This window comes from Lagopus muta, chromosome 20, assembly GCF_023343835.1.
Source record: "Lagopus muta isolate bLagMut1 chromosome 20, bLagMut1 primary, whole genome shotgun sequence".
Lineage (NCBI taxonomy): Eukaryota > Metazoa > Chordata > Aves > Galliformes > Phasianidae > Lagopus > Lagopus muta.
This window is the reverse complement of record NC_064452.1, coordinates 9,198,845-9,223,768: the sequence shown is the minus strand read 5'-3', so window position 1 is coordinate 9,223,768 and position 24,924 is coordinate 9,198,845. Positions and strand designations below refer to the sequence as shown.

At 62.3% G+C, this 24,924-nt stretch overlaps 7 protein-coding genes across 8 annotated transcripts; 3 read left to right on the top strand and 4 right to left on the bottom strand.

Annotated features, from left to right (window-relative positions):
- Window positions 1–1,012: 1,012 nt before the first annotated feature.
- LOC125703079 (caspase-1-like) lies at window positions 1,013–5,121 on the top strand. Its single transcript, XM_048967098.1, has 9 exons — window positions 1,013–1,096; window positions 1,404–1,676; window positions 1,974–2,098; window positions 2,340–2,516; window positions 2,710–2,941; window positions 3,053–3,205; window positions 3,819–3,928; window positions 4,273–4,378; window positions 4,836–5,121. Exons 1-8 carry the CDS (start codon window positions 1,090–1,092, stop codon window positions 4,363–4,365), a joined length of 1,170 nt encoding a protein of 389 aa, XP_048823055.1. The 5' UTR covers window positions 1,013–1,089; the 3' UTR covers window positions 4,366–4,378; window positions 4,836–5,121.
- A 656-nt stretch (window positions 5,122–5,777) lies between these two features.
- On the bottom strand, window positions 5,778–9,181 carry ABHD11 (abhydrolase domain containing 11). 2 transcript variants are annotated; one of them, XM_048967100.1, is made up of 7 exons: window positions 9,081–9,181; window positions 8,155–8,380; window positions 7,782–7,917; window positions 7,496–7,669; window positions 6,937–7,107; window positions 6,534–6,715; window positions 5,785–6,249 (listed from the first exon to the last, which is right to left on the bottom strand). In XM_048967100.1, exons 2-7 carry the CDS (start codon window positions 8,223–8,225, stop codon window positions 6,111–6,113), a joined length of 873 nt encoding a protein of 290 aa, XP_048823057.1. In that variant the 5' UTR covers window positions 8,226–8,380; window positions 9,081–9,181; the 3' UTR covers window positions 5,785–6,110. The 2 variants fall into 2 exon arrangements, with proteins under 2 accessions (XP_048823059.1, XP_048823057.1); XM_048967102.1 differs by lacking the exon at window positions 6,937–7,107 and having other exon boundaries at window positions 5,778–6,249.
- A 503-nt stretch (window positions 9,182–9,684) lies between these two features.
- On the bottom strand, window positions 9,685–10,855 carry LOC125703087 (claudin-3-like). Its single transcript, XM_048967116.1, has one exon. It carries the CDS (start codon window positions 10,759–10,761, stop codon window positions 10,117–10,119), a length of 645 nt encoding a protein of 214 aa, XP_048823073.1. The 5' UTR covers window positions 10,762–10,855; the 3' UTR covers window positions 9,685–10,116.
- A 2,869-nt stretch (window positions 10,856–13,724) lies between these two features.
- On the top strand, window positions 13,725–20,611 carry LOC125703086 (claudin-4-like). The gene is made up of 2 exons (XM_048967115.1): window positions 13,725–13,837; window positions 19,839–20,611. The coding sequence occupies exon 2, from the start codon at window positions 19,845–19,847 to the stop codon at window positions 20,487–20,489; it is 645 nt and encodes a 214-aa protein (XP_048823072.1). The 5' UTR covers window positions 13,725–13,837; window positions 19,839–19,844; the 3' UTR covers window positions 20,490–20,611.
- Window positions 16,567–17,208, top strand: CLDN4 (claudin 4). The gene has a single exon (XM_048967117.1). The coding sequence runs from the start codon at window positions 16,567–16,569 to the stop codon at window positions 17,194–17,196; it is 630 nt and encodes a 209-aa protein (XP_048823074.1). The 3' UTR covers window positions 17,197–17,208.
- Window positions 20,612–20,876: 265 nt separating the features above from the next.
- On the bottom strand, window positions 20,877–22,918 carry METTL27 (methyltransferase like 27). The gene is made up of 4 exons (XM_048967104.1): window positions 22,676–22,918; window positions 22,433–22,568; window positions 22,271–22,363; window positions 20,877–22,136 (listed from the first exon to the last, which is right to left on the bottom strand). The coding sequence occupies exons 1-4, from the start codon at window positions 22,910–22,912 to the stop codon at window positions 21,895–21,897; spliced, it is 708 nt and encodes a 235-aa protein (XP_048823061.1). The 5' UTR covers window positions 22,913–22,918; the 3' UTR covers window positions 20,877–21,894.
- A 36-nt stretch (window positions 22,919–22,954) lies between these two features.
- Window positions 22,955–24,176, bottom strand: LOC125703181 (uncharacterized). Its single transcript, XM_048967315.1, has 3 exons — window positions 24,020–24,176; window positions 23,546–23,765; window positions 22,955–23,256 (listed from the first exon to the last, which is right to left on the bottom strand). The coding sequence occupies exons 1-3, from the start codon at window positions 24,134–24,136 to the stop codon at window positions 22,955–22,957; spliced, it is 639 nt and encodes a 212-aa protein (XP_048823272.1). The 5' UTR covers window positions 24,137–24,176.
- Between the last annotated feature and the right edge of the window lie 748 nt (window positions 24,177–24,924).

Sequence of the window (24,924 nt, the reverse complement as noted above, 5' to 3'; positions counted from 1 at the left end):
ATGTGTGTATGTTGCCACACACGGTGGAGAATATCCTGCCCGAGGTTGATGAAAGCAGAGCACAAATGATGGCATGCCCGAGGAAGCGCCTGAACAGACATCGGAAGGCCTGGCAGCACCTCTGCCCCGCGGCGCTCTTTGTTTAATGAAGGCTTTGAAGAAAATCGCCACCTCGATAGGACAAGAAGAGCATTGAGACAGCTTGGGAACAGCAGGATGGCTGCTGGCTGACAGCAGATAACACAGCAATTAAATGTAAACTGTGATAAGATTGTGAACCTGGAGCACTCAGGGGAGGGGGACAGGCAAAGGGGAAAACAGGGCACAAAAAGCTGTCCGTGTGTCCTTAGGGGTGCTCCTGCTTGCAGGATGCCCGCTGTTGCAATCGCGAATAAAATCTGCTTTGATCAGAGACACCGTCCCGATGAATTATTTGGGTATTTCCAACACGCGGCGCTGCAGTGGCGCAGCTGCACGGGGCTGGGGGTCACCGTCCTGAAGGCGTTCAGAGCTGTGGGGATGTGGCACTACGTGGGCATGGGGGCTGGGGTTGGACATGGGGCTGGTGGAGTCTTTCCTATGATCAGTGTCCCTTAGCATCTCGATTCCCCATCACAGCTTCTCCTTCCCCTATCAGATGAGCCCTGGGCAGATGATGCTGCTGCTCCCCCAGGAACCCAAAGGGGACAGGCCAGGCTCAGCCCCACAGCAGGTCTGCAGCATGATGGATGATCCTGAAGTGGGAGGGACCCACAGGGATCCAAATCCTGAAATGAGACCATGTGTCTGAGCGTGTTGTCCAGATGTCAGCCTGCGGCTGAGAAGCTCCCTGGTGCAGGAGCTGTAAGCAGCAGCACCGCGTGGCATCACTCCTCTCACCTGGTAGTGCTGCACCTCCAGGGAGAGGTGATGGGGGCTGTGATGGTGCAGGGCTGCAGCTCTGTGGGCTCACTGTGCTGTGCTGGGCTCTGGCAGGCAGTGACAAAGGCCAAAGGCGGAAACAGGAAGCAATGCTTAAATTTACTTTCGTTTTCTATTCCCACAAGAAGCGGCCGCTGAGCCGTTCGGTGGGCTGGGGGCTGAGGGTCGATGGCAGGTGAGTGCAGCCAATGGTGGGGGCACTGGGGATGGGCTGGGGGCTGCTTGGATCCTGCTGGTCCCTTTGAGCCTCGCACACCACAGCACATAGCAAGGGCCACGTGTCCTGGGCAAGGGATCCGTGTCCTGCAGCACTTTCTGTGGCAATAGGGGAGTGGGGTGGTGGCATGGGAAGCAGACTGGGGTTGGTGTGGGAGTGCGGGGAGCACCAAGGGAGGAAGTGGGAAAGGGAACAGCAGGAACGGGTGGTGGGAGGGCTGGAGCTACGTGGGGCGGCTCTGGGTGCTGACAGGGCTGCCCTACAGACCAGGAGCTGCTGAGAGCGCGTGCCGACTTTGTGAGCCGCGTGAGGAAGGCTGTGATCTCCAATCTCCTGGATGAGCTGCTGGCCCACAGGGTGCTGAACCAGGCAGAAGTGGATGAGGTGCAGGAGGCCAACCCAGTGACAACCGACAAGGCCCGGAGCCTCATAGACAGAGTACGCCTGAAGGGCCCTAGGGCCAGTGCCATCTTCATCGACAGCCTCAGGAAGCACGACAGCAACTTGGCGGAGCAGCTGGGACTGAGTGCTGGTGCAGGTGAGAGGCAGAGCCACGACCCACCCTGGCCGTGCTTGTGCTTCCAGTGCTTCCTGTGGCATGCTGGAGGGGGCCCTGCCTGCTGGCCCAAGCCCAAACCATGGGGCAGTCAGGAAATCCCATTGTCACTGTGCTGTGGCAGTGGGTACCCCTCACCACGTGGTGACAGCAGAGCTCTCAGGTGGCTGCTCCCTGTAGGAATCCACTATGGGGCAGAGACGGGTTCTGCTTGCCCCCATGCACTGTGACAGCCCCTTCTTACCCTTTCCAGTGTAACCACGGCCTTTGTGCTTGCAGAGCCTCCTGGTGCACCGCCGGCTGCCCCCAGCACTGCGGGCTCCTCCGGCCCCCCCGTTAGCAGCCAGAACCTGCAGTGGACCCTGAGCGAGTACCAGCGCTTCAAGGAGGCAGAGGGAGATCAGGTGCTGTGGGTGAAGGAGATGAGAGAAGGGCTGGAGCATGGAGCAGCCTCTCTGTCAGAGGGGGCAAAGGCTGCCAAGGGTCCTCTGCAGTCAGTGAGCAGCGCAGGAGCTTTGGGAAGATGCCCCAGGGCCGGGGAGATGTGGGTGCTGCATACGTAGGCCTTTGCTGCTATAGTTGCCTCCCTAGAGAAGCCTCCTGCACCCACTCACAAATGTGCATCACCTTGTTCTCTCATCACAGATTTATGACATATTCCTGCCACGGGAAAAACGAACCCGTAGGGCCTTGCTCATCTGCAACACCAATTTTGAGCACTTGAGCAAGCGGGACGGGGCTGAAGTGGACGTGAAGGAGATGACAAAGCTGCTAGAAGGGCTGGGCTACAATGTGGAGTGCCATGAAGAAGTAACTTCCCAGGTAAAGGAAGTTGCAGAGACCTTTGTGTGCAATGGAGGTGGGGGGCTCAGGGCAGACATGGCTGTGAGGGCTCTCAGGAACCACAGGAACAATTCTGTCCCCAGTGGCACTGGCTCCTGCTCACAGCTGGCAGCTGCATCTCCACACAGCTGGTTGCAGGTGGCTGATGCCCCTTTTTCATGGTGTTTTGCAGGAGATGATCACAGTCATGAAGAATTTTGCAGATCACAAAGATCACTGGACCTCCGACAGCACCTTCCTGGTGTTCATGTCACATGGAGTCAGCACTGGGATCTGCGGGACCAAGAGTAATGGGACCACAGACATCCTCTCCTTCAGCACCATCTACGAGAATTTCAACAACAAGCACTGCAAGGCGCTGGTGGGCAAACCCAAAGTGGTTATTATCCAGTGCTGCCGTGGAGGTGAGTCCCTGCTGCAGGGTGCCTGCCAGGTGAGCAAGCCAGGCAGGCTCACCTGGAGCACAGGCTGGGTTTGGGGCGCCCCATCACTGACGGCTGGCCCTGCCTTCCTAGACAACATAGGATCTGTGATGGTATGTGACTCCATCGACCCTGAGATGCCCACTTTCACCTCGGACGGCTTTAGGTCTGTACAGCTGCGAAGTCGTAAAATCAGAGAAACTCACCTGGAGAGTGATTTTGCCACTTTATATTCCTCCACACCTGGTAAGCAATTCCACAGAGAGAGTTCTCCTGTCTGAAGGAAGGCAAGGGGGGCAGGACTCCCATTCCCCACCCCATCAGTCTCTCCCACACCTCCTTCTCAGGGTGGGTTGACAAGGTCCCTCCATTTGGTGGCCTGGCATACATTGCTCAGGCATTGCTCCAGCAGCCTCTGCAGAGTGCAGCATCCTCCCAGTGTCAGAATACACAGCCACTCCAAGCCCAGATCCCTTTCTGGGTGAGTGCTACCATGGCTAGAGTTCTGTGCCTTCGCTCCAGCCTGTGCATCTTCTCCAGCCCATTTATCTCACTGTAGTGGCTAGCTGGGAAAGTCGTCTTCTCCTGTGGAAAGTTTGGCTAGGTCACAGATGGGTCCAGGCCGTGCAGACATGCGTGCACTGGGAGCGTGGCTGGGAGCAAGGAGACCAGAGAAAATATCACACCCAGCATTCCAGGAAAGCTCTGTCCTTTTCCCATTCTTCGTCCTGTTGGCCAGGTGGGCCATCTACAAAGATCTCAGAAGGTGTCCCAGTCTCCTGCTCTAGCACGCTGTGTTGATTGCTGCTGTCACGGTGAACACCAGTGGAATGATACTGAGCATCTTCTGTCTCCTCAGATACTGTCTCCTGGAGATGCCCCAAAAAAGGTTCTCTTTTTATCCAGAGACTGGTGGAGCAGTTTCGAAGCCATGCCTTTAACAGTGACCTGCAGGAGATATTCAGAAAGGTAAGGCTTTGCAGTTAAATGCAAATACAGCCATGCCAACAGGCAGAGATGCTGCAGGAACAGGGGCCTACTCACGGCTCTGGCCAGAACAGGCTTTATTCTGCAAACCTGGGGAGCAGGCTGTGTCCTAAAAGGGTCCAGGTGCTTGGGTTTGGTTCTCTGTGGGGGTCGGTGTCCTGCCGTGGGGCGGGCTTGTGACAGCCTGCTGGGTTGGTGCAGCCCATGGCTTCTTTTGCACCAACTCACCTTCCTGGGGATGCCTCCTGATGCCCTGCACTGCAGCCATGCTGGAAGGAGAATTGCTTTCATTTTCCTGTGCTCTCTTTCTCTCTGTCTCACTCCAGGTCCAACGTTCCTTTGAAAACTTTCCTCGGCAGTTGCCAACACAAGAGAGGACTACAATGCTCAAGAAGTTCTATCTCTTCCCAGGCCTCTGATCTCCTGCCCAAGGTGAGTTTTTCCACTTCACCCCTCTGTGACAGCCTCTTCTTTGTGCTCCACACCTGGTACTTTGTCAGTGGGCAGGAGCAATTCCCCATCACACCTTGGCTCCAGAGCACACAGCTTGGGCTGTATGTCCCAAGGATTTATGTGCTGCATACAGGGGCCTGACTCCCCATCTCCTGCTGGCTCTAGAAGATGGGTGCTTGAGGAAGTCATTGCAGCAGCCTGTGTCTCAGGAGCTTTTTTTGTTCTAATGTTCTCCATGGGTTAAAAAAAAAAAAAAAAGACATGGACAGAGAAAGTGTTTGAATTTGGGAGTAACAAAGCAGAAAGCTCAAGCTCAGGGAATGCAGTGGTGCTGCAGAGATGTCCTTCAGAAAAGGGAATGAAAAAAATAGAGGCCAAAACCAGCTCTGCAGAAACAGTGAATCTCTAAACCGGCTTCTTTTGCTTCCTCTGCTAGGCAGCTACAGAGCCAGAACAGAACAGTCTTCAGTCTTCTCTTCTTCCTCCCTTTTGAGGCATCTGAACAACCTCAAACTGACCAAATTCTTGCCGGGGAGCAGCAAAGACACTCAGCAGTAGAACACTACACGCACACCTGGACCACATCTCTCTTTACCACCCCAGCAAAGGCTGTGAAGCAAGCATCTTCCCATTGGTGGCAGATACCATCTGTCACTCTGAGAGCCACTTCTGCCCTGTTTCTGACTCAACTTGTTGACTAATAAAAGGATTAGAACACATAACAGCACCTCTCCTCTGCCTCCAGCCTGTGGTGATGGTTGGTGGCCAGCAGCAGCTGCTTGGGTACAGCTGTGAACAGACAGGAGGTCATGAACCAGAATTGAGGGAGGAGGGGGCAGCCAGTGTGGGGGGTGGCTGGGCTTAGGAGAATCCTTAGAGAATCCACTTCTGTTTGGTGTGCATCTGCTCCCTGTGTTGGTGGGACAGCCTGCACTGTTTTCTGCCTCTTCCATCCCTCCTCACCCAGAGCTGTGTGAGAGCTACACTTTGTCCTTGCAGCAGTGCTGCCTCATGCCCTGGTGTCCCTGCCTATCTCCAGTTTCTGTCCATGTGCTCTCCAGGTTCCCATCTCCTTGGGTCGAACCTGGAGAGAAAGTGAATGCAAAGCCCTTCCATATGCAGGTCCCAAGCCCAAAGCAGAGCAGGGTGGGTGTCTGTGCTCTCATGGCTCCTTCCTCATAGCTCCCTTCTGCAGCCCATGGCGTGGCCTTTCTCAGGAGGCAGCTTCCTCCCGCTGCCTTGGAGGTGGTGGAGGGAAGTGATTTCCTCTGGAAGCCATGAAAGATCCTTAAATCTGCATCTAACAGCTCAGCTGACACCTCCCACCACCATCCCCTCCAGTAAGCCTACCAGTGCTCCCCTTGTCCACAGCCACATCCAAACCATTCTCTGCCTTGGCACAGATGCAGGTTTATTGCAAGTGCTGCAAACCACTGTCGGCTCCACCACCAGGTGAAAAGGTGGTAGGAAAAAGAGAGGGCTCTCCTGTCCCCTCCTTGTGTCCAAAGCACTTGGGTGCATGCAGGCCACGTCCTTGGCCAGTGCCACCCTGTGTCTCTGGGAGGTGGCAGGAGGGCTGGGCCTCTGAGAGCAGGATGGGAAATGTCCTCAGACCACAAAGGTGGTGGCTGCTCTGGGCTGATCCTTTCCTTGCTCTGCCCAGAGCTCCTTGGGTCCCACGTGGTGCTTGCAGGAACACCGGTGGCCAGGACTATGGCGATGGCAAGAAACTGAGGACAGCAGCGATGAACTCTTCAAACTTGTCCTGATGGACTATGTGGCCTGCGCCTTCGATGAACTGGACATCTGCTTTGGGGAAGAGGCGCTGGATCTCTGGGTAGTCTTTGGAGCTGCAGGACAAGGGAAGACAGCATCAGAAGTGTGGTCAGAGGTCCACCCAGATGCTTTCCTCCACCTGCTGCAAGCAGAGTCTCAGGTCTGACCACATCCTCTTTGTCACTGCTAGGAAAGCCTGAGGCTGCCCTCAGGCTCCACCTCACTCTCCAGCACATCGGTGTCACTGCCTGCTGGAGGCACAGAGCTCACTCCAAGGCCTTCCCTCCCAGCCTCAACATCTGCAGAACAGTGCAAGGAGTCAGATCACAGACTTTGAACAGCTTGTCTTCAGTCTCACCTGATATAGGGCGATTTGGATCCTCCTAAAAACAATGCAGGGCCAGGATATGGCTTGTGGAAGACTGGGAAGCTCATGATATCTGCAAAGTGATGGGAAATAGCATCCAGGTTCACTCTCCAGATGTAGCGGCCCTCCACCTCCACCAGGTTGGTGAGAAGAAACTGTCTCAGCTGAGGGTCCTGCCACAAAAGGGGAATGTGCCAGTGGATCACACACACTTCAGTGAGAGCAATGAACCCTTGGGATGTCCTACCCATCTCACAGCTCATGCATGCCATGTTCCCCAGTTCTCCTGCAGCCTTTGTGACCCAGCTGCCCAGATCAGCATTGAGCTGGCAGGAATCAGGGTCCCAGGAACAGGCTAGGGGCAGAAGCCCCTTCTAGGATAGGGATTTCCCACCTGGACCACGGAACTCAGCTGACTGTCAGCCAGCTGGCGGGCAGCAGAGCGGGATAGACCGGCCGGGATGTTCACTGACTTCATGGCAGAGATGTAAGCAGGGAACTCGGAGATAAGCGTGGTTGAGGTAGGACTGATGTCTACGGAAATAAGGCGCTCCACCAAGTCTGGCTGGGGACACAGACAGAGAAGACCAAATGAGAGCTGAGATCTCCCAGCCTTGCTCTGAACAGTGAGGCCAGGCACAGTGCTCTGCTCCCAGCAAGGCTCTCTGAAGGCTTTTAGCTCCCTGCTGCCCCAGCAGATAGCTCCACAAACCTTTCCCTGAAGTCTTACTTCCCTGCACCTCCGTACATGAGATGTCTGAGCTCCTGTGCAACTGGTGCCAGCGTGGTGGGCTGAGAGCAGAGCCCTGCAGCCCAGCTCACAGCTCTGAGCAGGGCAGTGCTGGGGATAGCCGCTCACCGTGGGCTCATGGCCGCATCAGCACTGCCTTTCTCAGCACCACCTCCAACACTCACCAAGCCCCGTCCCACCACCAGGACCCCCAAACACCCACCCGCTGCAAGGCCAGCACCATGGCCGTCTTGCCACCCATGCTGTGTCCCACGAGGATGCACTTGTGGATGCCCAGCTGGGTCAGGAGGTGCTGCACGTCCAAACTCATCGCCTCGTACGTCATCAGCGGGCTGTGGGGGCTGCTGCCATGGTTTCGTGCGTCCACTGTGAGCACCTGCCCAGCCAGGGGGTACTGCATCAGCTGAGGCCGGGCACTGCTCGTGGCCCCCAGACCTGTGGGACTGCCTGTGAAGCTGGGACTCTGCGGCTGGCCCCCGTGGCCTCACCTGGCCGCCAACACGCCGCACCAGTGCCTTGGCCACCGTATGGAAGTTGCCGTGGTTGCCGAAGATGCCGTGGAGCAGCACCAGGGGCGGGCGCGTGCCTCGGACTCCAACCTCGGCGTGGGCCAACGGCACAGCCCTGCGGGGAGAGGGCGGGGCTGGGAGCAGCGAGGGGCGGGGCCACGCCGAGGGGGCGGGGCCATGGATCAGCAGGAGCGGGCTGGGGACGGGGCGGAGAAGAGTCCAGGCCCTGAGGCGGGGGGCCCACGGAAGGGGGCGGGGTTAGAGCCGAAGTTGGGGGGCGGGTAAAGCACAGCCCCTCCTCGCGGGACCACCACCCCTCCTGCCCCCGCCCCTAGCGCGGACGGGCCCTTACGTTACGGCGGAACGGGTTGCGAGAGGCGGGCGGGGGCCGCGGGGCGAGCCCAGGGGCAGACGACGGAGCATGATGGCGGCGGGCGGGCGAGCGGCGCGCGGCCGTGACGTAATGGGAAGCGACCACGCCCCGCTGGTAGCCGCGTGCGCCTCCTGGCGGCGGGAGGCTCTTGGGCGGACTGCAGGCGGCACCGTGACTCAGCGACACGGGCTGCAAGCCGGGAGACCTGGGACGGAACGGCGCGCGGGCCTCAGTGTGCCGTGCTGCCACCGCCCGTCCCCGCACAGTACCGCACTGCGCTTGAGCTCACCCCAAATCCCGGCCCGGCTCTGATGTCACGTGAAGGCTGCAGCGCCGTGGCTGTGCGCCCATACCCCGGCACCGGGCACGGGGAGCGGGCAGCGACTGCGGGGCACCCAGAGCACCGCCAGGCACAGGGACAGCGCCCCCCGGTTCCTTCTGAGGAACCCCGACGTCCTCATCCCACAGCCCCCGGCCGGCACGCGGTGCTGCGGGCACTGCGCTCCGTGTGCCGCCACCTCCGCCAGGGAACCGACACCGGGAGGAGCGGGGGGAGGGCAGCCCTCAATGGTCTCCTTGTGCTCCGCTGGCAGCAAGGTCACCACCCGCCTGCGTGTGGCCCAGGGCCAGGGCAGGGCCCGCGTCCCCGGGAGCCCCAGGCCGGCCCCAGTAGGGCTGCTCCGCTCCGGCTGATCCTTATCGGGGCGGCCATGTGTGCAGGGCCGGGGGGAACCTGAGCCGCCCCCTCCCCCGGCGGACCGCCAGCGTGAGCCGCCTGCGGGGCCGTCGAGCGGGGAGCGGCCGAAGCAGCTGCTCAGCCCTGCCTCTCGGCTGCGATTTTCTGACAGCGGCTGCGAGACGGCCTCGGGGGCCAGGGAAGGGGAGAGGGGGAGGCGGCGATGCACCTGCGGCTTTGTCCGTGCTCGCTGGAGCCTGGCGGGGAAGGCGGGGGCCGTCCAAAGCCGGGCGGAGCTGCACCGTGCTGCCGGACCGGGAACGGGCGGTGCGGGCGTTGTGCAATGCGGCCTCGCCCCTGCTTTTACGGGGGGGAAAGAGCCGGTCTTCGCCGCCAGAGTGCCAGACTTTGTACCGAGCGGCAGGGAGTGCCGATGGTGGGACGTCAGCTGGGCAGCGGCTGGGATCCTGCGGCCCGCAGCCCCCCGCGTGGGGCTGGGAGAGGGGCAGACGGGGAAGGAGCCGAGAGGGGCCAGAGCCTGGTGGGAAAGGTGTGGAGATGCCCATCCCCAATCCGGTGTCATTGGGGTCAGCCCCGGTGCGGCTCTGCTCCTTGCGTGGGGACTGCTCTGTGCTCATGGCCCCGTTTGGGGGTGACAGAGGGGTCCTCTCCACTGCAGCACATTCCCATTGAGGTTCCAGGGCTGGCGTTGTCCTTGTGCACGATGCTAATCTGCCCCACGCTGCCTTCCTGTGGGGCCGAAGCCATTCCCTCCCCAGATGGCTCTCACCCTTCCGTTCCCCCCCATCCTGTCGAGGGGCCCAAGGACACATGGATACCAAAACAGGACTCGTTTATTGACAAATGTAACTTGTACAGACCACGCGTAACAGGGAGAGAAGGTGCCCGGCCGGCGGCGGGGGGGGCCGGCAGAGCAGGGCGGGGGGACACGGAGCTTCCTCCTGGCGCTGCTGCGCACAGCTCTCCTGGCAACCCGAAACCGGCTCTGTTTACATGAAACCGTCGGTATTGACACAGCCGCCCGCCCGGCTCCCGCTCACACTGCCCGGCCCTGACCCCGGCACCGATCCCATCGCCCCCCCCATCATTCCCATGCCTGCTCCCACCGGGGCCGGGCACCCTCGGGGGGGGAGCTCTCTTCCCGGCCTGCGGGGTGGAGGGTCCCCGACGGTGCCGGTTCCGGCGGTGGGGCTGGAAGTGGGCGCCGAGCCCCCCGTAGGGCTGGGCTGGGGGGATGCAGGGGCTCACACATAGTTCCTCTTGTCGTAGCTGGTAACGGCGGAGCGCGGGGCGGAGTAAGCCACCTTGCTGCTCATGTACCTCTCGTCTTTTGGGGGGCAGGAGCAGCAAAGCAGGGCCCCCCCGAAGAGCTGCAGCGCGGAGGCCGCCCAGCCCACGTAAAGCGACGAGCCCAGCTCCCGCTTCTGAGCGTCGAGCACCAGCGGGTTGTAGAAATCCCGGATGATGGCGTTGGCTGACCAGGAGACGGGGATGAGGGTTATGATGCCGGAGAGCAGGAAGATGACGCCGGAGACGATGGTGATCTTGGCCTTGGTGGTCTCGTCCTCCACGCAGCGCGTGCACTGGGCACCCACGATGGCCACCATCAGGCCCAGCACGGCCAGCACGATGGCCACCACCAGCAGCGCGCGGGCGGCCTGCAGGTCCTGCGGCAGGGCCAGCATGGAGTCGTACACCTTGCACTGCATCTGCCCCGTGCTCTGCACCACGCAGTTCATCCACAGCCCTTCCCAGATGATCTGCGCCGTCACGATGTTGTTGCCGATGAAGGCCGTCACCTTCCACATGGGCAGCGCGCAGCAGATGATGCTGCACAGCCAGCCCAGCACCGACAGGGTCAACCCCCCGATCTCCAGCCCCATAGACATGGTGTCCGGCTCCCAGGCGATGGCAGAGAGGAACCCGCTGACCGAAACCACCCTGTGCTCCGCTCGCTGCTGCAGCCGTGGGGATCGGCTTACACCTGGGTGCACCTGTGCTTATAAGGGCTGGCGGGGCCGGGGCCGGGCTGCACTCGCTCAGCGCCCGCCCGGGGTGGGGTTTCTCCACCGGACGCTCCTCTCCACTGGCTCCGTCGCCGTGTCCCACACCCTCCCCTTTGTTTGCGGAGATGGCGTAGTGGAGGGAGGGGGAGAGCCACCTGAGATGGCCACTGCAGCACAGGCCTGGTTTCGGGGCGTGGGGTGGGATGGGTGCCATCGTCACAACCCGATGAGATGGAGGGCTGCCCAGCTCTTGGCTTGCTGTATGCCCTGCTGCCCACCTGCACCACGGCCCACGGCCCCCGCTGACCCCCTCCAGCCTTCCCCAAAGGCAGCAGCGAGAGCTGAGAACCCCTCGGCTTCACACTGGTAGTACTGGAGGTGGCCAGGGATGGGGGCTGAACCCCCCACCAGAGCAACATGGCACAGCGCAGAACGGCACGGCTGGGTGGGAGCCCAAAGCCTCGCAGTGTGGCCTCTCCAGCAGGGATGCTGTAGGTCACAGCCTGTTGTATTTCTGGAGTGCTTTATCAGATCTCACGTTTAACATGGTGTCCAAAAGAAAGGCAGTTTATTTAAGATTACGGCCTTGTCGGTATTTTTATCTGCATGCAGATTGCTCCTTATCTCACCGTGGCTCAGCGAGAGCAGGGAACACTCGGGCACCTTTGCATCGCCGTGCAAAGTGCAGCCCCTTCACCTCGCCACAACGTGCTCTGTGCTGCTGGCCCTGTGCAGCCCCCCGCCCCACACAGCCCCCAGCGCACCCACACCCACCGGTCCCCTCCTGTCCCCTCCCTTCTCCTCCTGTCCCATTCTTCCCGCCCCCCCCCTCCTCCCGCCCCGTTCCCTCCTGTGGGACGTGCAGTGCTGGGTGTGTCTACGGGAATCCCCGACCAGGTGATAAATGTCTTTTACTCATCGTGCTCAAATATTTTGTCCTTGAAGGAAGCAGACAGAGCACGTAATGCTCCCGCAGTGTCACCCTGTCCGCCTGGCTCAGTGGCAGCTGGAGAAGGAAAAACAAGGCGTGTGTGAGCCGACCCTGCGAGTGATCCCATCCCGGGGGGCAGCGTCCCCCCAACGAGCCCCCTGAATGAGCAGGTTGCTGCTGTGTGCAGCCATCCCCCCCAGCTCTGCACAGCCAGAGTGCTGCAGGTATTTCAGCCCCCACCCCAGGAATGCATTTGGCCCCTGCTCTTGGTGGATGGGTGCCTGCAGGCATGCTCCGGCCTGTTCCCGGCCACTGCTGAGGGCTCCCCTACAACTCATTAACTACACTAGAGCACGGCTGGAGACCCCCCTGCTCAGCCCCCCAGTGGAGGGAGGCCCCACTCAACCATGCCTTGCAGCACCCCGACACCCCCACTCTGCTGGATCAGCTCTTGCTGCCCCACAGCATGTCCAACTCTTGGTCTGGGTGCACCCAGCACCGCATTGCACTGCAGCACCCCACACCCGGCCCTGGCTCTCTATGGCATCCCGCCATCCCATGGCACCCCATGGGGTTGGTGGGCACATGGGTGTCCCGTGGGGTCCCTGTGCAAGCAGAACCCCAGGGTCTCACAGCAAGTGATGTGCTGCTGGGGGGTGAGCCCAACCATCCCGAGGATGGAGCTGAGGCAGAGCAAACTTCGGGGTGCACAGGCACTGGGTGCACAGCAGACAATGCACACGCACCCAAATACACCCCCCCTGCTGGCTGGGATGCACAGACACAGCTGTGCAGACAGAGACAGGGAAAGGCACAGGTGCACAGGTGCGCGCATGCGCAGACCATCCCGTGCAGGTGCTCACAGGCACACAGGAGTGCACAGAGACACAGTCAGACAAAGAGAAAGGCACAGGTGCACATACACACGGGGAGGTACACACAGACAGATGGACAGGCGCAGCAGATGCACAGACACATGCACACTTGGCACACACATAGGAAGGTAGCCGTGGGGGAATGTGCACGAGCAGACGCACTCACCGGTACACCTGAGAGCAGACACAGGTTCACACATATGGCAGCACAGACAGAAGAGGAACGAAAGCACACACAGACAGGTGCACACACACACAGAGGGGCAGGGGAAGGACCTGGGGCAGGGGATGTCCCAAGTAGTGCTGTGGGGCAGGGGCACGGGAGCAAGGTGACGGCTGCCCTGCAATCAGCCCCCACGCGCCGCGCCGCCTCCTCACCCCATCATCCCAAATTGCCCAAAGTACAGGCTGTTTGCACTGTGCCGCCGGCCTGGGGCAGCAGCAGCTGCCTGACTCACAGCAGAGGAAGGGGCAAATCACCGGGGTTTCGGGGTGCCGGCTGCTGCACGCTTCGGGATGCATTCCTGTGGTGAGGAACGCAGCCTGATGGTGTTTACCCAAAACAGCCACGGGGGCGGCAGGCCTGTGGGGGTCCCCAGTGCCCCTTGGTGAAGCTGTTCCACTGCAGCTCGGAAGGGATGGGGAGCATCACTCCCAGCGATGGGGACCAGAGGGGCCACATGATGACATGGGGACGGGTCATGACGTGAAGGTCAGACCCAAGGGGTGTGTGAGCTTTGCCGTGCTGGTGGCTCTTCTCCATGAGCACCTGCATGGCGACAACCACTGTGGGTGACCCCATCCCCATGCCATCCCTGTTCCCATCCTCATCCCATCTCCATCCCGGTTCCCATCCACACGTGCTGTTCGGAGGGCCGGCTGCCCCGGGGCGGGTGACGGCACAGCAGCACCAGCAGAAACCGCCCCGGGCACCGCGGGACCGCGTCCCGCTCACGTGCGCGGTGCGGCGGGCGCGGGGCATGGGGTGTTCCCCCATGGTTGCGGTCGCGGCGGGGCCGGCGCCTATCCCCCCCAGGGCAGCGGGACGAGCGCTGCTCCCTGCTTATATTTCAGGCGCGGGGCTGTCGATCTGCCCCGGCCAGGGCACACAGACGTCCATTGTTGAAGCCCCTTTGGCGGCGGCGAGGAGCAGGTAAGGCGGCTCCGGCATCAATGGCAGCTCTGTCTGGCGGCGGGGCGGGGACTGCGCTGCGGGGCCTCGCGGGGGGATGGCGGTGCGCCCCACATTGCGGCGTGCTCGGGGCTTCCCCACCCCGAAGGGTTCGGAGCGGCGCGGCTTTTGCTGCGGTGCCGACCCCCGAACTTCGCCTGCAACGCGTCCGGGTGTCACCTTCCTGGGACGTGGCTGCAGCTCGCACGTCCCTTTGGCTTAGCAGCACTTTTGCCCATTTGGGGCTGCTTTTTGCTCAGTAAGTGGATAGGGGGTTTGTTTTCTTGGTGAACTCCTGGCAGCGGTTCCTTTGCACAGCGCTTTCCACGGGCTCTTGGCTGAGTCTGGAAACCTTTGCTTTCAGGTAGAGAAAAACAACCTTAGTGTGCACATTTCAGCCGGTCAGGGGGGTTTATGTCAGGCGCAAACTTTTCGGGAACATTGAGTCTCTGAGGAGCGTGGGTAACTAATCCCCGTGTGCGCCGCGGGGAGAGGCTGCTCAGTGCTGCGCCGGCTCCAGCACGGCCCCTGCTCCAAACCCGGCTCCCTCTGCTCACCCCATTGGGACCTCGAGGTACGCAGCGTGGTTGTTTGCTCAGAGAGAATGCGGGGTTGAGGGAGAGGGGGAAATGCTGTCCGTGTCTGACACGGGGAAATCTGCCAGCCCTGTCCCCACAGGTGTCCTCGGCACGGCACAAGGTCAGGTGTGACACAGCTCTTTCTGTGACCCTGTGGTGCTGAGGATCGTGGTGAGCAGGGGCTGCCCTTGTCTCTGGCTCTGTGTCCCTTGCTGTGGGGCTGTGGCACGGCCCCATCCCACTGTGACGAGAGCCTCGGGGTGGGGTGAGCCCCCTGTTTTGGTGAGGAGGGGCTCCTGCTGTCTGCAGGTGGGTGGAATCTTTCAGCTCCGTGCGATGCTGCTGTCACTGTGCTGTTCCTCGCTGAGCCCTGCACCCGTGGCAGTGCTGGGACATGGGGTGCCTGGGGGTCATGGGAAGGGCACGAGAGCTGCTTCTTGGTGTCAGGCACCACTTGAGGACGTGTCACATTCTGGTTTTAATTATGGTCATCAGCTGTCAAACGGCCTTGCTGGCGCCTATAGCTCTGGCATTGCCACGCAGCGCATAGCCGTGTCTTGCTCCCACCTTGCCATTTGTCCCCAGACCCAGGCACGGCCCTGAGCCCTGCAGGGATACAGCCTACGCAGGGCTGGGCTTTTCCTATGGAACTGTACACACGTGTGCACACACCCACTGCAACCCCAAATGATGGTGTGGTTGGCGCAGCCGTCTGCAAGCCCAAGCCACATCCAGCCTGAGGCAGGGTCCGGCCCTGGCGCTGCCTGTCCGTGGAGCTGCCCCAGGCAGGGGATGCTGTGGGGTGGGTGGGTCCCTGCTGCCGCCCCACTGATTACAGGGAGCCCTGAATGCACTTCGGCTCCATGGTGGGCATGCTGGTATGCCAGCAATGTGGGTGCTCCAGAGGTGTGGATGGTTGGATGGATTGAGGGAGTGCCCCAGTGTACCTCGGTAGATGGTGGCTGCCCCAGACAGCCAACAAGGAGGGCTGCAGCAAGACCCAAGTGTCCCCGTTGCCTGGCCTGGCTGGATGCTGGTGTCCCCAGCTATGGTGCCCATGGCATCCTTGTGGCATGGACCACGGCGTGGACCATGGAGACGCAGCCACCCCTGGGCACGTGGGCTGTGTGTTGCAGCAGGAGCCTCCTCTGTGCCCAGAGACACCTGATGTGCTCAGAGGCAGCTCCAGAGCCCATCGTGCTAAACAATTAGCAATCAATTAGCAATTAATTGTATCGGCAAGCCGCCGTCATGCTTCGCCAGCAAGTCTGAGGATGCAGTGCCTGGTGGGGGCTGGCCACTCTGACCCCGCAGGGTTCCCCTGATACCTTATCTATCCACGCCTGCGTGTTTGGGAAACTGAGATAACCTCGGGCCCTGCTGTCATCCCTGGGGATTAAGCAGGTGGGGGAGTGGTGCAGTGTCTGTCCTTGTGCTCTGTCTGGCTTTGTGCTGCTCCACGCACATGCCTGGGGGCTTAGTGAGGGTGGTGTGCATGTACAAGGGGCTGCTGGGCTGGGGGCTGCCCCTGCCCACTCCAAGCACTGCCGTCTCTGTTCCGTGGCAGCTCTGACTGGTTTGTGGGGCTCGGTGGGGAGGTGCCTCCTGCCTGAGGCCGAATGGAGGGATGGGAAGCGCTCACACGATGCCAAGGAACAAACAAGAGGTGCTTGTGCCCTGCCGGCATGGAGCCCAGCACGGGACTGGCACGGGCCCACGGAGACAAGGGCAGGAGCTAGGGGGAGGAAAAAGGCACAGAAGCACAGAGGCATCCATGCAGGCCATGGAGAAGGAGGTGCCGGGAGCGATGCTGGAGAAATCCTCATCCCAGATGCCACCGTTGCCCTTCAGCAGCCCAAGCTGGGTCAACCCGGGCATCTCCTGCCCGTGGGCAGCGTGCGGCCGTGCTCCTGCTCCTGGGTGGCCTCATCCCGGCCCCCTGCGCCATCCGTGGGAGCAGCGATTGGGTGTCATGGCCGTGGGGAGAAATGCGAGAGGAGGAATCCCGGGAAACTGGTTCTACCCCTCCGTCCGGTGCCGGCGGGATGGCGGGTGGCGGCGGAGCTCCTCCCTCGGCGAGGGCATATAACGCCCGGCATGGTCCCGGCGGGCGGCACTGCGTGGCGGAGAGCGATGGCCTCCATGGGGCTGCAGGTGCTGGGCATCGCCCTGTCCGTCATCGGCTGGCTGGCGTCCATCCTCTGCTGCGCGCTGCCCATGTGGCGCGAGACCGCCTTCGTGGGCAACAACATCGTGGTGGCTCAGATCATCTGGGAAGGGCTGTGGATGAACTGCGTGGTGCAGAGCACGGGGCAGATGCAGTGCCGGGTGTACGACTCCATGCTGGCCCTGCCGCAGGACCTGCAGGCCGCCCGCGCGCTGCTGGTGGTGGCCATCGTACTGGCCGTGCTGGGCACGCTGCTCGCCATCGCCGGCGGCAAGTGCACCACCTGCGTGGAGGACGAGACGGCCAAAGCCAAGGTGATGATCCTCTCCGGCGTCACCTTCATCGTCTCCGGCGTCCTCATCCTCATCCCCATCTGCTGGTCGGCCAACGCCATCGTCCGGGACTTCTACGACCCGCTGGTGGCCGACTCCCAGAAGAGGGAGCTGGGCTCGTCGCTTTACGTGGGCTGGGCGGCCTCCGCGCTGCTGTTGCTGGGGGGGGCCATGCTGTGCTGCACCTGCCCGCCGCGCGGTGAGAAGCCCTACTCCGCCAAGTACAGCGCGGCTCGCTCGCTGCCGGCCAGCAACTACGTGTAGGGCCGCCGCACCCTGCCAGACGGGGATACCCCGCGGGGAGCGGGTCTGGGGCCGGGGCGCTGCGGAGGGGATGGAGCGAGGGGGGCAGACAGAGCCGCCTTTGTTCACCGGGATTGGAGCTGGTTCTTTAATCCTGCTGGGATGGGAACGGCGCTCTGCCGTCCTGGCTGCCCGCCCGACAGCTCGGGGGCACCCGCGGTATCTCCTCAGTGGGGGCTGGGGGGTGCTGTGCTGTGCCGTGCCGGGACGCTCAATGCGCCGGGTGCCGCCCCACCGGTGACACGCGGCTCCGTGCGGCTCCGACTTGTCCAAACACCACTGCGGAGGACGGGGAGAATCCCCGGGTGATGTCCGTCGAATCTGTCCCGTGTTGCCAGAGGGCGCGGTGGCTCGGTGACACGCAGCGCGGTCTCGAGGGGCGTTTGGTGCTCTTCCCCCTCCGTGCCCCCAGTTCATATTTTGACCTACTTTCGGGGATCTCACCTAGCTGTACGCACTTGCGATTTTTCTCGGCAGCTCGCCGGGGTGCGGGTATCATTATCCTGGGAGTGGGAAGGCAGCGGCAGGGCTGGGAGAACCGGTCCGGGAGGCGGCACCGGGCTCTGCACTGCACTTCTTCCATCCGTGGGGCAGGAGCAGCTGGGGGCTCATGGTACCCCCGGTGTGGCAGCACCTGACCTCGTGCTGCAGCCATCCCACATTAAATGACAGTGCTGCACTTGTCGTGCTCCGTTGTCTTTATCTGCTGACCTCTGTGATGGGGTGACCTGTGGGTTCCAAGCTGCAGACCCCGTGTCTGGGAACACCAGCATGAAACATCCCAAATTAGGAGGGACAGCCCCAGCCTCCCACCCCCTGCTCCTCACCCCTGGCTCTACCACAGCTGTGCTCCCCTCCCGGGCCACCTGGGGAGGTGACAGTGGTGTGGCTCAGCGACGAGATGCCTTTACAGTATTGAGGCCACCCCACGCTATCACAGGGCCCCGGGCATTGGGGCCATCGCCCCACGCTGCTCCTGTCTGACCGGCTGCACCAAGCAGGAAGGAGAGGCGGGCGCCAGCAGGACGTGGGGTGTTGGGATGGGTTGGGATGCCCCAGGGCTGCTTGGAAGCACCTTGGGGCTGGTGTGGGTGACAGCAGCGTTTTGCCTATTTGCCTTCTGGCCTTGGAACTGTGCCAGTGCACATCCAGTGTGTGGCCAGCCCTGGGAACGTCCTTCACGAGCACCTCGGGGCACTGGGGACAGCACACAGTACCCAGCATGGGGCACAGGACCTGGACGGTGAGGCTGTGGTGCTCACTGGGGACTTTGAGGGCTCCCAGCTCCAGCGCTTTGCTGGGATGGGGATGGAAGTGGGCAGCCCAAATGTGTTGGAAATGGTGGCAGATGATCTGCAACAGGAGATCGATGCTCCGGCTCTGTGCTGGGATCCACTTGGTCACTGCCTGTCCCCAGTGAGGACACCCAGCCCATGTCCTTATGGCTGTGTGGCACCAGGGGTGGCTGCCCACCGTCCCAGCCCTGCCCCCTTGCTTCTCCTGGGAGAGAAGGACGTTGTTATCAGCTCTAACACTGTGCCCAGGCTCGGCAAGGTGCCCATCACAGTGCAATGCCAATGGGTGAGAGGTGCAGGGATGGAGCAGGAGCACAGCCGGGCAGGAGAGGCCATAGAAACCGAAACTGGGAGCAGGAAAACCGTGGTGAAACTTGGAACAGCTGCAGGGCGTGCCAGGTACAGCCGATACCCACTGCCACACCAGGGCCATAAAAACTCAGCTGCTCCCAGTTGCCAAGTCTGGGTCCTGGGTCACAACAGTGGGGTCTGCTCTGCATGGGGCCGAGCTTGAGATGAGCCTACAGTCATGGTGTGTTGCTGTGGTTGGTGCCCTGAAGTTCCCCATCTCGGAGCAGCACCCTGTGTCTGCGGTGGCCCCTTCTCTATAGCACCCTGGGAGGGCTGGAGCAGCCTTGGTTTGTCAAACATGCTCCCGGTGCTGCTTCTCCAAAGGATGAGGAGCCAGTATTGCTGAAAGTGCCGAGCCCTGCAGCTGGTATTGCAGGCAGACCTGGGCTTGTGCCCATATCCAGCCCCACAGACAGGAAACCTGACAGGTCCAAAGGCTACTGCAGTGCGGCCACCAAGGGCAGAGTGCCGGCTGGGGCAGCCGTGAGGAGTGCCCTGTGCTGAAGGGACACCTTGGGTGAAAGCATGATTCACCTGGGCTCCTGCAGCTCAGCCTCCTCTGGACCTGGGAGCTCAGTGTAGGACAGGCCCCCATGCAGCCCTGCAGCAATGCATGCAGCTCCGTGCAGCAATGCTCCATTGAGGACATATCTCCATACAGCTCTGCAGCAGTGCTCAATTCAGGACCTGTCCCTATGTCCCTATGGTTCCCTGCAGAATGCCTCATGAAGGATGTCTCCCCGTGTCCTCATGCAGCCCTGCAGCAACGCTCCATGCAGAATGTGTCCCCATGTCCCCATGGTGCCCTGCAGCAATGCTCCATGCACAACACATCCCACTGCGTCCTGCAGCCATTCCCATCTGGATGGCAGTGGGATGCCTCCGCACAGAAGCACAGCTGCTGTGAGCAGCTCGGTGCCCACATGTGTGATGTGATGGCTGTGCCTGTCCCCACAGGTGCTGATGGCGACGATGTCAATGCAGCTGGGCGGGCTGGTGCTGGCTGTGCTGGGCTGGCTGGGCTCCATCCTCACCTGCGCGCTGCCCATGTGGAAGGTGACGGCCTTCATCGGTTACAACATCGTGGTGGCCCAGGTCTTCTGGGAAGGGCTGTGGATGAACTGCGTCTACGAGAGCACAGGGCAGATGCAGTGCAAGGCGTACGACTCCCTGCTGGACCTCACCTCTGACCTGCAAGCCGCCCGCGCGCTGGTGGTCACCTCCATCATCGTGGCCTTCCTCGGCCTCCTCACCGCCATCTCGGGGGCCGACTGCACGCGCTGCATGGAGGACAAGAGCTCCAAGGGCCGCGTTTCCATCGTGGCGGGGGCCATCTTCGTGCTGGCCGGCATCGTGCTGCTCATCCCCGTCTCCTGGTCTGCCAACAGCATCGTCACCAACTTCTACAACCCCATGGTGCCCGAGGCCCTCAAGAGAGAGCTGGGGGCTGCCCTGTACATCGGGTGGGCTTCCAGTGCCCTGCAGCTGCTGGGTGGGGGCATCCTGTGCTGCTCGGGGCCACCTGTGGAGCGGGACCACTACCCCAAGTCATACCGTGCGGTGAAGGGCTGCGGCCCCATGGGCTACCCCATGAAGGACTACGTGTGAGCTGCCCCAGCCAGGCACCAGCCCTTGGGCACAGCAACACGGTCTCCATCCCCCTCACATCCCACATCCCCTGCCCACACACCGTGTCCCCACACCAGCTGTGTCCCCCCCCACCCTGTGCTTTGCCCTTCCCGCAGGCTGGTGACAGCATGTGGCCTCATCCCGCTGCCCTCCTGGGGCGCTGCTGCTGCTCCCAGCTCTATAAAGGTCTTGGTGCCACTAAGGCTGCCTGGGCTCGTTTTGAAGCTGTGTTTTGACACTTCCTATGTCTCTCACACCTCCATGGGCAGCAAAAGGGCTTGCTGTGCCATCACCCACCATGTCCCTGTGCCACCTCACCACCCCACAGGATGGCCCTTCACACTGAAACCACGCACACCCCAATCATGCAGTGCACATAGGGTTTATTCATTAGCCAAGCACGGGACAGGGACAGCCACAACCCCCAGCCACTCAGCTTAGGGGCAGTGCTGGGGACAAAGGGACCGTGCCTGTATCACCGAGGGGAGGCAGGGGCTGGCACCACAGCACCAGGACACAGGGGAGACAATGCACACCAGAGCCCAGCCAGGGGGGATGACGTGTGCTGGAGACAAAATGCTTTCAGCACATTCAGCCTGGGGTGCTTGGATGCCCCAAAGCTGTGGGCTCAGCTCCTGCAGTGGTGGCACTGAGGCGGGTGCGGAGCCACTGCTCCAATGGGGTGAGTTTCCATGTGAAGGAAATCACATGGATGGATGCTCCTCACATCCATGGGAATGTGACAAGCAGCAGCAGGTCTGCGGGAAGGAAAACAAAAAGATTCCAGTGGGAGATTTGGGTAAAAAACTTCCCAAGGAAGCAGTGGAGGAGGAAGGGGTGGAGGCACCACGCAAGGGGCACGGGGAACAGGATGGGCAGGAGATGCCAGGCGGCTCCGGGGTGGGGAACAGCCACCCTGAAGCCTCTTCCAGGTTCATTTCCCACCCAGCCCATTAGCTACAAAGCCATAGGAAAATGAGGGCTTAAGAAGGCAGGATGAAAGGTTGACGGTGCTTGGAAACTTTTCTGGGCGGGCGTCGTGCTGTCACACTGCTCCTGGTGTGGTCAGTCTCTGTCACCTCGATGTGCAGCGTGTGGGGGTCACTGCAGGACGCAGAACAACCCCCCCAGGCACGGAGCTGGGGTCTGGAACAGGGGTGATGGGGCAGGATCCAGGGGGTGACCGTGGCCATGAGGGAGGTGGGCACCGCGAGGACGCAGGGGTGGCTCTGCGGTGGTGTCACAGCACGGGCCGGAATTGGGTGCTGAGAAGGAGCCCTGGTGTTTGAGCCTGGTGCCAGGAGGGGATGGTACGGCCATCGGACGGGGGACACCCGCGGGGCGGCACAGCACCAGGCACAGCGCCGGGCCCCTTCACGGTGTCTCAGCCCTCCTCGGGGGGCGGGACGGGGCACTTGCGGTAGATGTAGATCACCCCGGAGATGTAACCGCTGCCCCGGACGTTCTCCTCCTCCTCGGAGGTGGCCCTTTCCCAGCGCGGCACCTCTTGCACCAGCACACGCTGCCACGCACCCTTCTGCTCCAGCTGCTGCAGCACGGCCTCCAGCTCCGCCCGGTACCGCCGGTTCGACGGGTTGCTGCGGGTGGTCAGGCACAGGAAGCCCCCTGCCGACGGCGGGTGGGTGACAGCCGCCTGCGGTGCCGCGTCACCCCGGGGTGCCTCCGGCTCGCTCCTAGCCGGGACGCGGGGCCGAGGCCTCGTCCCGTCGCCGGAGGTCAGCGCGAGGACGCCGCCTCACCTGCCCTGGTGACGCGCAGCAGCTCCGGCAGCGCCGAGCTCGGCACCTGCCCCTCGCCCAGAGCTCCCACCAGCGTCACGGCGTCGTAGCGCTCTGCGGGTCGGGCACATCAGCCACCAGCGGGGCGTACGTGGTGTCACCGCTCCCGGTGCCGGCCGTTACCTGCGGGCGCGGGCAGCGGCTCCCGGCCCAGCTCGCAGCGCTGCAGCTGCCGGTAAAGCCCGGTGCCCCGCGCCAGCTCCAGCATCCCGGCGCTGCCGTCCACGCCGTGCAGGTGGCGGAACCCGCGGCGGTGCAGCTGCGGGACGGATTGACGGACGGACGGACGGACGGGAGGGTGGGATGACCGCTCGGCTCTCCCCGCTCCGTCCCGCCCCGTCCCGTCTCTCCCGCCCCGTCCCGTACCTCCCGCGCTACGAGCCCGGTGCCGCACGCCACGTCCAGCACCCGCGCCTCGGCAGGCGGCGAGGGGAAGGCGAAGGCGAGCGAGGCGGCGGCCAGGTACGGCGCACGGTACTCCAGCGCGGCCACATCCTGCTCGTAGCGCCCGGCCCAGCCGTCGTACAGCCGCAGCAGCTCCGGCAGCTCCGCACCGCCGTGCACCGCAGCGACGCGCTCCCGCACTCCCGCCGCCAGCTGCATCGTAGCCCCGCCCCTCGCCCCGCCCCGCGCCGCTCCATTGGTTTAACGCCCCGCCCCGGGCCCGCCTACCGCCGTCCCATTGGTTAGCGGCAGGTGGAGGGCACGCCCCCCAGCTTCTGATTGGCTGTCGTCGCCCGGCCGCTGTCGCGCTCCGTTAGGCAGAGGGCGAGACCAAGTGCGGCTGCGGGGGGAGCCGGGAAGTGCGTCGGGGGGACGGACCGAGTGGTGGGACTGGTCAGCGAATGACCTTGGAGCAAAAACCACGGAGATCGCAGCAAGCACCCCGGGGAGGTCATCGGGTGCCGGGGGAGGGGTGACACCAAGGGCCTCCTGGTTAGAGAGTGCTTTCAGGAGGAGAGGTGACACTCAGTGCCATGAGGCTGTGCCCCGAGGGTGACCCGGAGCCCCGGGGAGGTGACACGCAGCTTTCCCAAGGGTCACTGGGTGCCCTGGGTCTCTGCAGTGTTCACTGGCGCATCCCGTGCTGCTGGTGCTGCAGCAGTGGTGCTGTTTGCGTGGCACTGCCCTATCGTCCCTTTGTGTCACTGTGTATTCTGCGCAGTGCTCCTGGGACAGGTCACCTCCTGTCACCACCCCCGTGGCTCCAGTCCTGCACTGTCACCTTCATCTCACCTCTATATCTTCTGCCTGCACAAGGCCATGTTCCTCTGCCATCGCCAGGACGTGTCCTGTTCCATGCTGGCGCAGGTGACACCGTGGTGCTGAGCAGCTCCCCAGCCCTGGGCAGGTTCTGCATCTCCTGACACACGTACATCCCTGGCTGCCCATGGGAGCAGGGTGTGTGGCCACAGTGTGAGGTCTGAGGATGGGTTGGGGGAGCGGCCTCGGGGGGCTGTGAGTGATCACACAACCATTAAGATTGGAAAGGACCTCCACAGTCATCCAGTCCAACCCCAACCCATCCCACCATGCCCACTGCCCGCGTCCCTCAGTGCCACATTTCGGGAACACCTCCAGGGTTGGTGACCCCACCACTCTCTGGGCAGCTGTGCCACTGAATTACTGAGTCTGAATGTTTCCTAATACTCAACCTGAACCTCCCCTGGAGCAGCTTAATGCCATCACCCCTCATCCCATCGCTGTTACCTGGGAGCAGAGGCCGACCCCCATCCTCCTTTCAGGCAGCTGCAGGGAGCAGTGAGGTTTCCCCTGAGCCTCCTCTGCTCCACTCTGACGCATCCCAGCTCCCCCAGCCGCTCCCATCAGGCGTGTGCTCCAGAGCCCTCACAGCTCCGTTCCATCTCCAGACACGCTCCAGGTCTCTCTCGTACAGAGCGGCCCAGCACAGAGCCGGGTGGGCGCGGGCAGTGCAGAGCGGGGGCCTCGAGAGGGAGCCCTCCGCCCGCGCTCAGCCCCGCGCCGGGCACTGCCCGCCTGGCCGGGCGGTGGGGCGGTGGGCAGCGGCATCAACGCAACCCCGTGGCTCCTCGCACCGGCCCTGAGGTGGCCTCGAGGTGACGGCGGGGACATGTGAGGTTCGGGGCGCGGCTGCTGCCCGGTGACCCTCGTGCCGGACGTGGTCACTTTGTCCCCTCTCTGCTCACGGCTCCCATCCCGCACCCCGGGCAGGTGGCTCTGCTGCTGCCGCCGCATCTTTGGAGCCGCTTTCCCGCACCGAACATCATTTTCCCCGTCCCGACACGCGTGGGTCAGCTCTGCAATTTGCCGGCACTTTTCTAAACATCGTGTTCCCGGGGCTGGCTCGCACCGAGTGCTGTGCACAGCTGTACAAACAGCTCCTGCTCCCCGCGGCACGGCAGCTTTGGGCTGGCTTTGGCTCAACCCCGGCTAGCCAAGCTGCGGGCCGGCCCCGGTGCCAGCACCAAGGACCCGGGCATGTTTTGCTCTGCAAGGAACCCTGCGAAGTTTTGGGTGCTGTGGCCGGAGCTGTGCTGAGGCTGTGCTCTGTGCTGGCACATGGCTCCACCACGATGGGCTCCTGCTACATTTGCTCATGCTTGTGTCACCCTCCGCGCAGTTCTTCAGGTGCT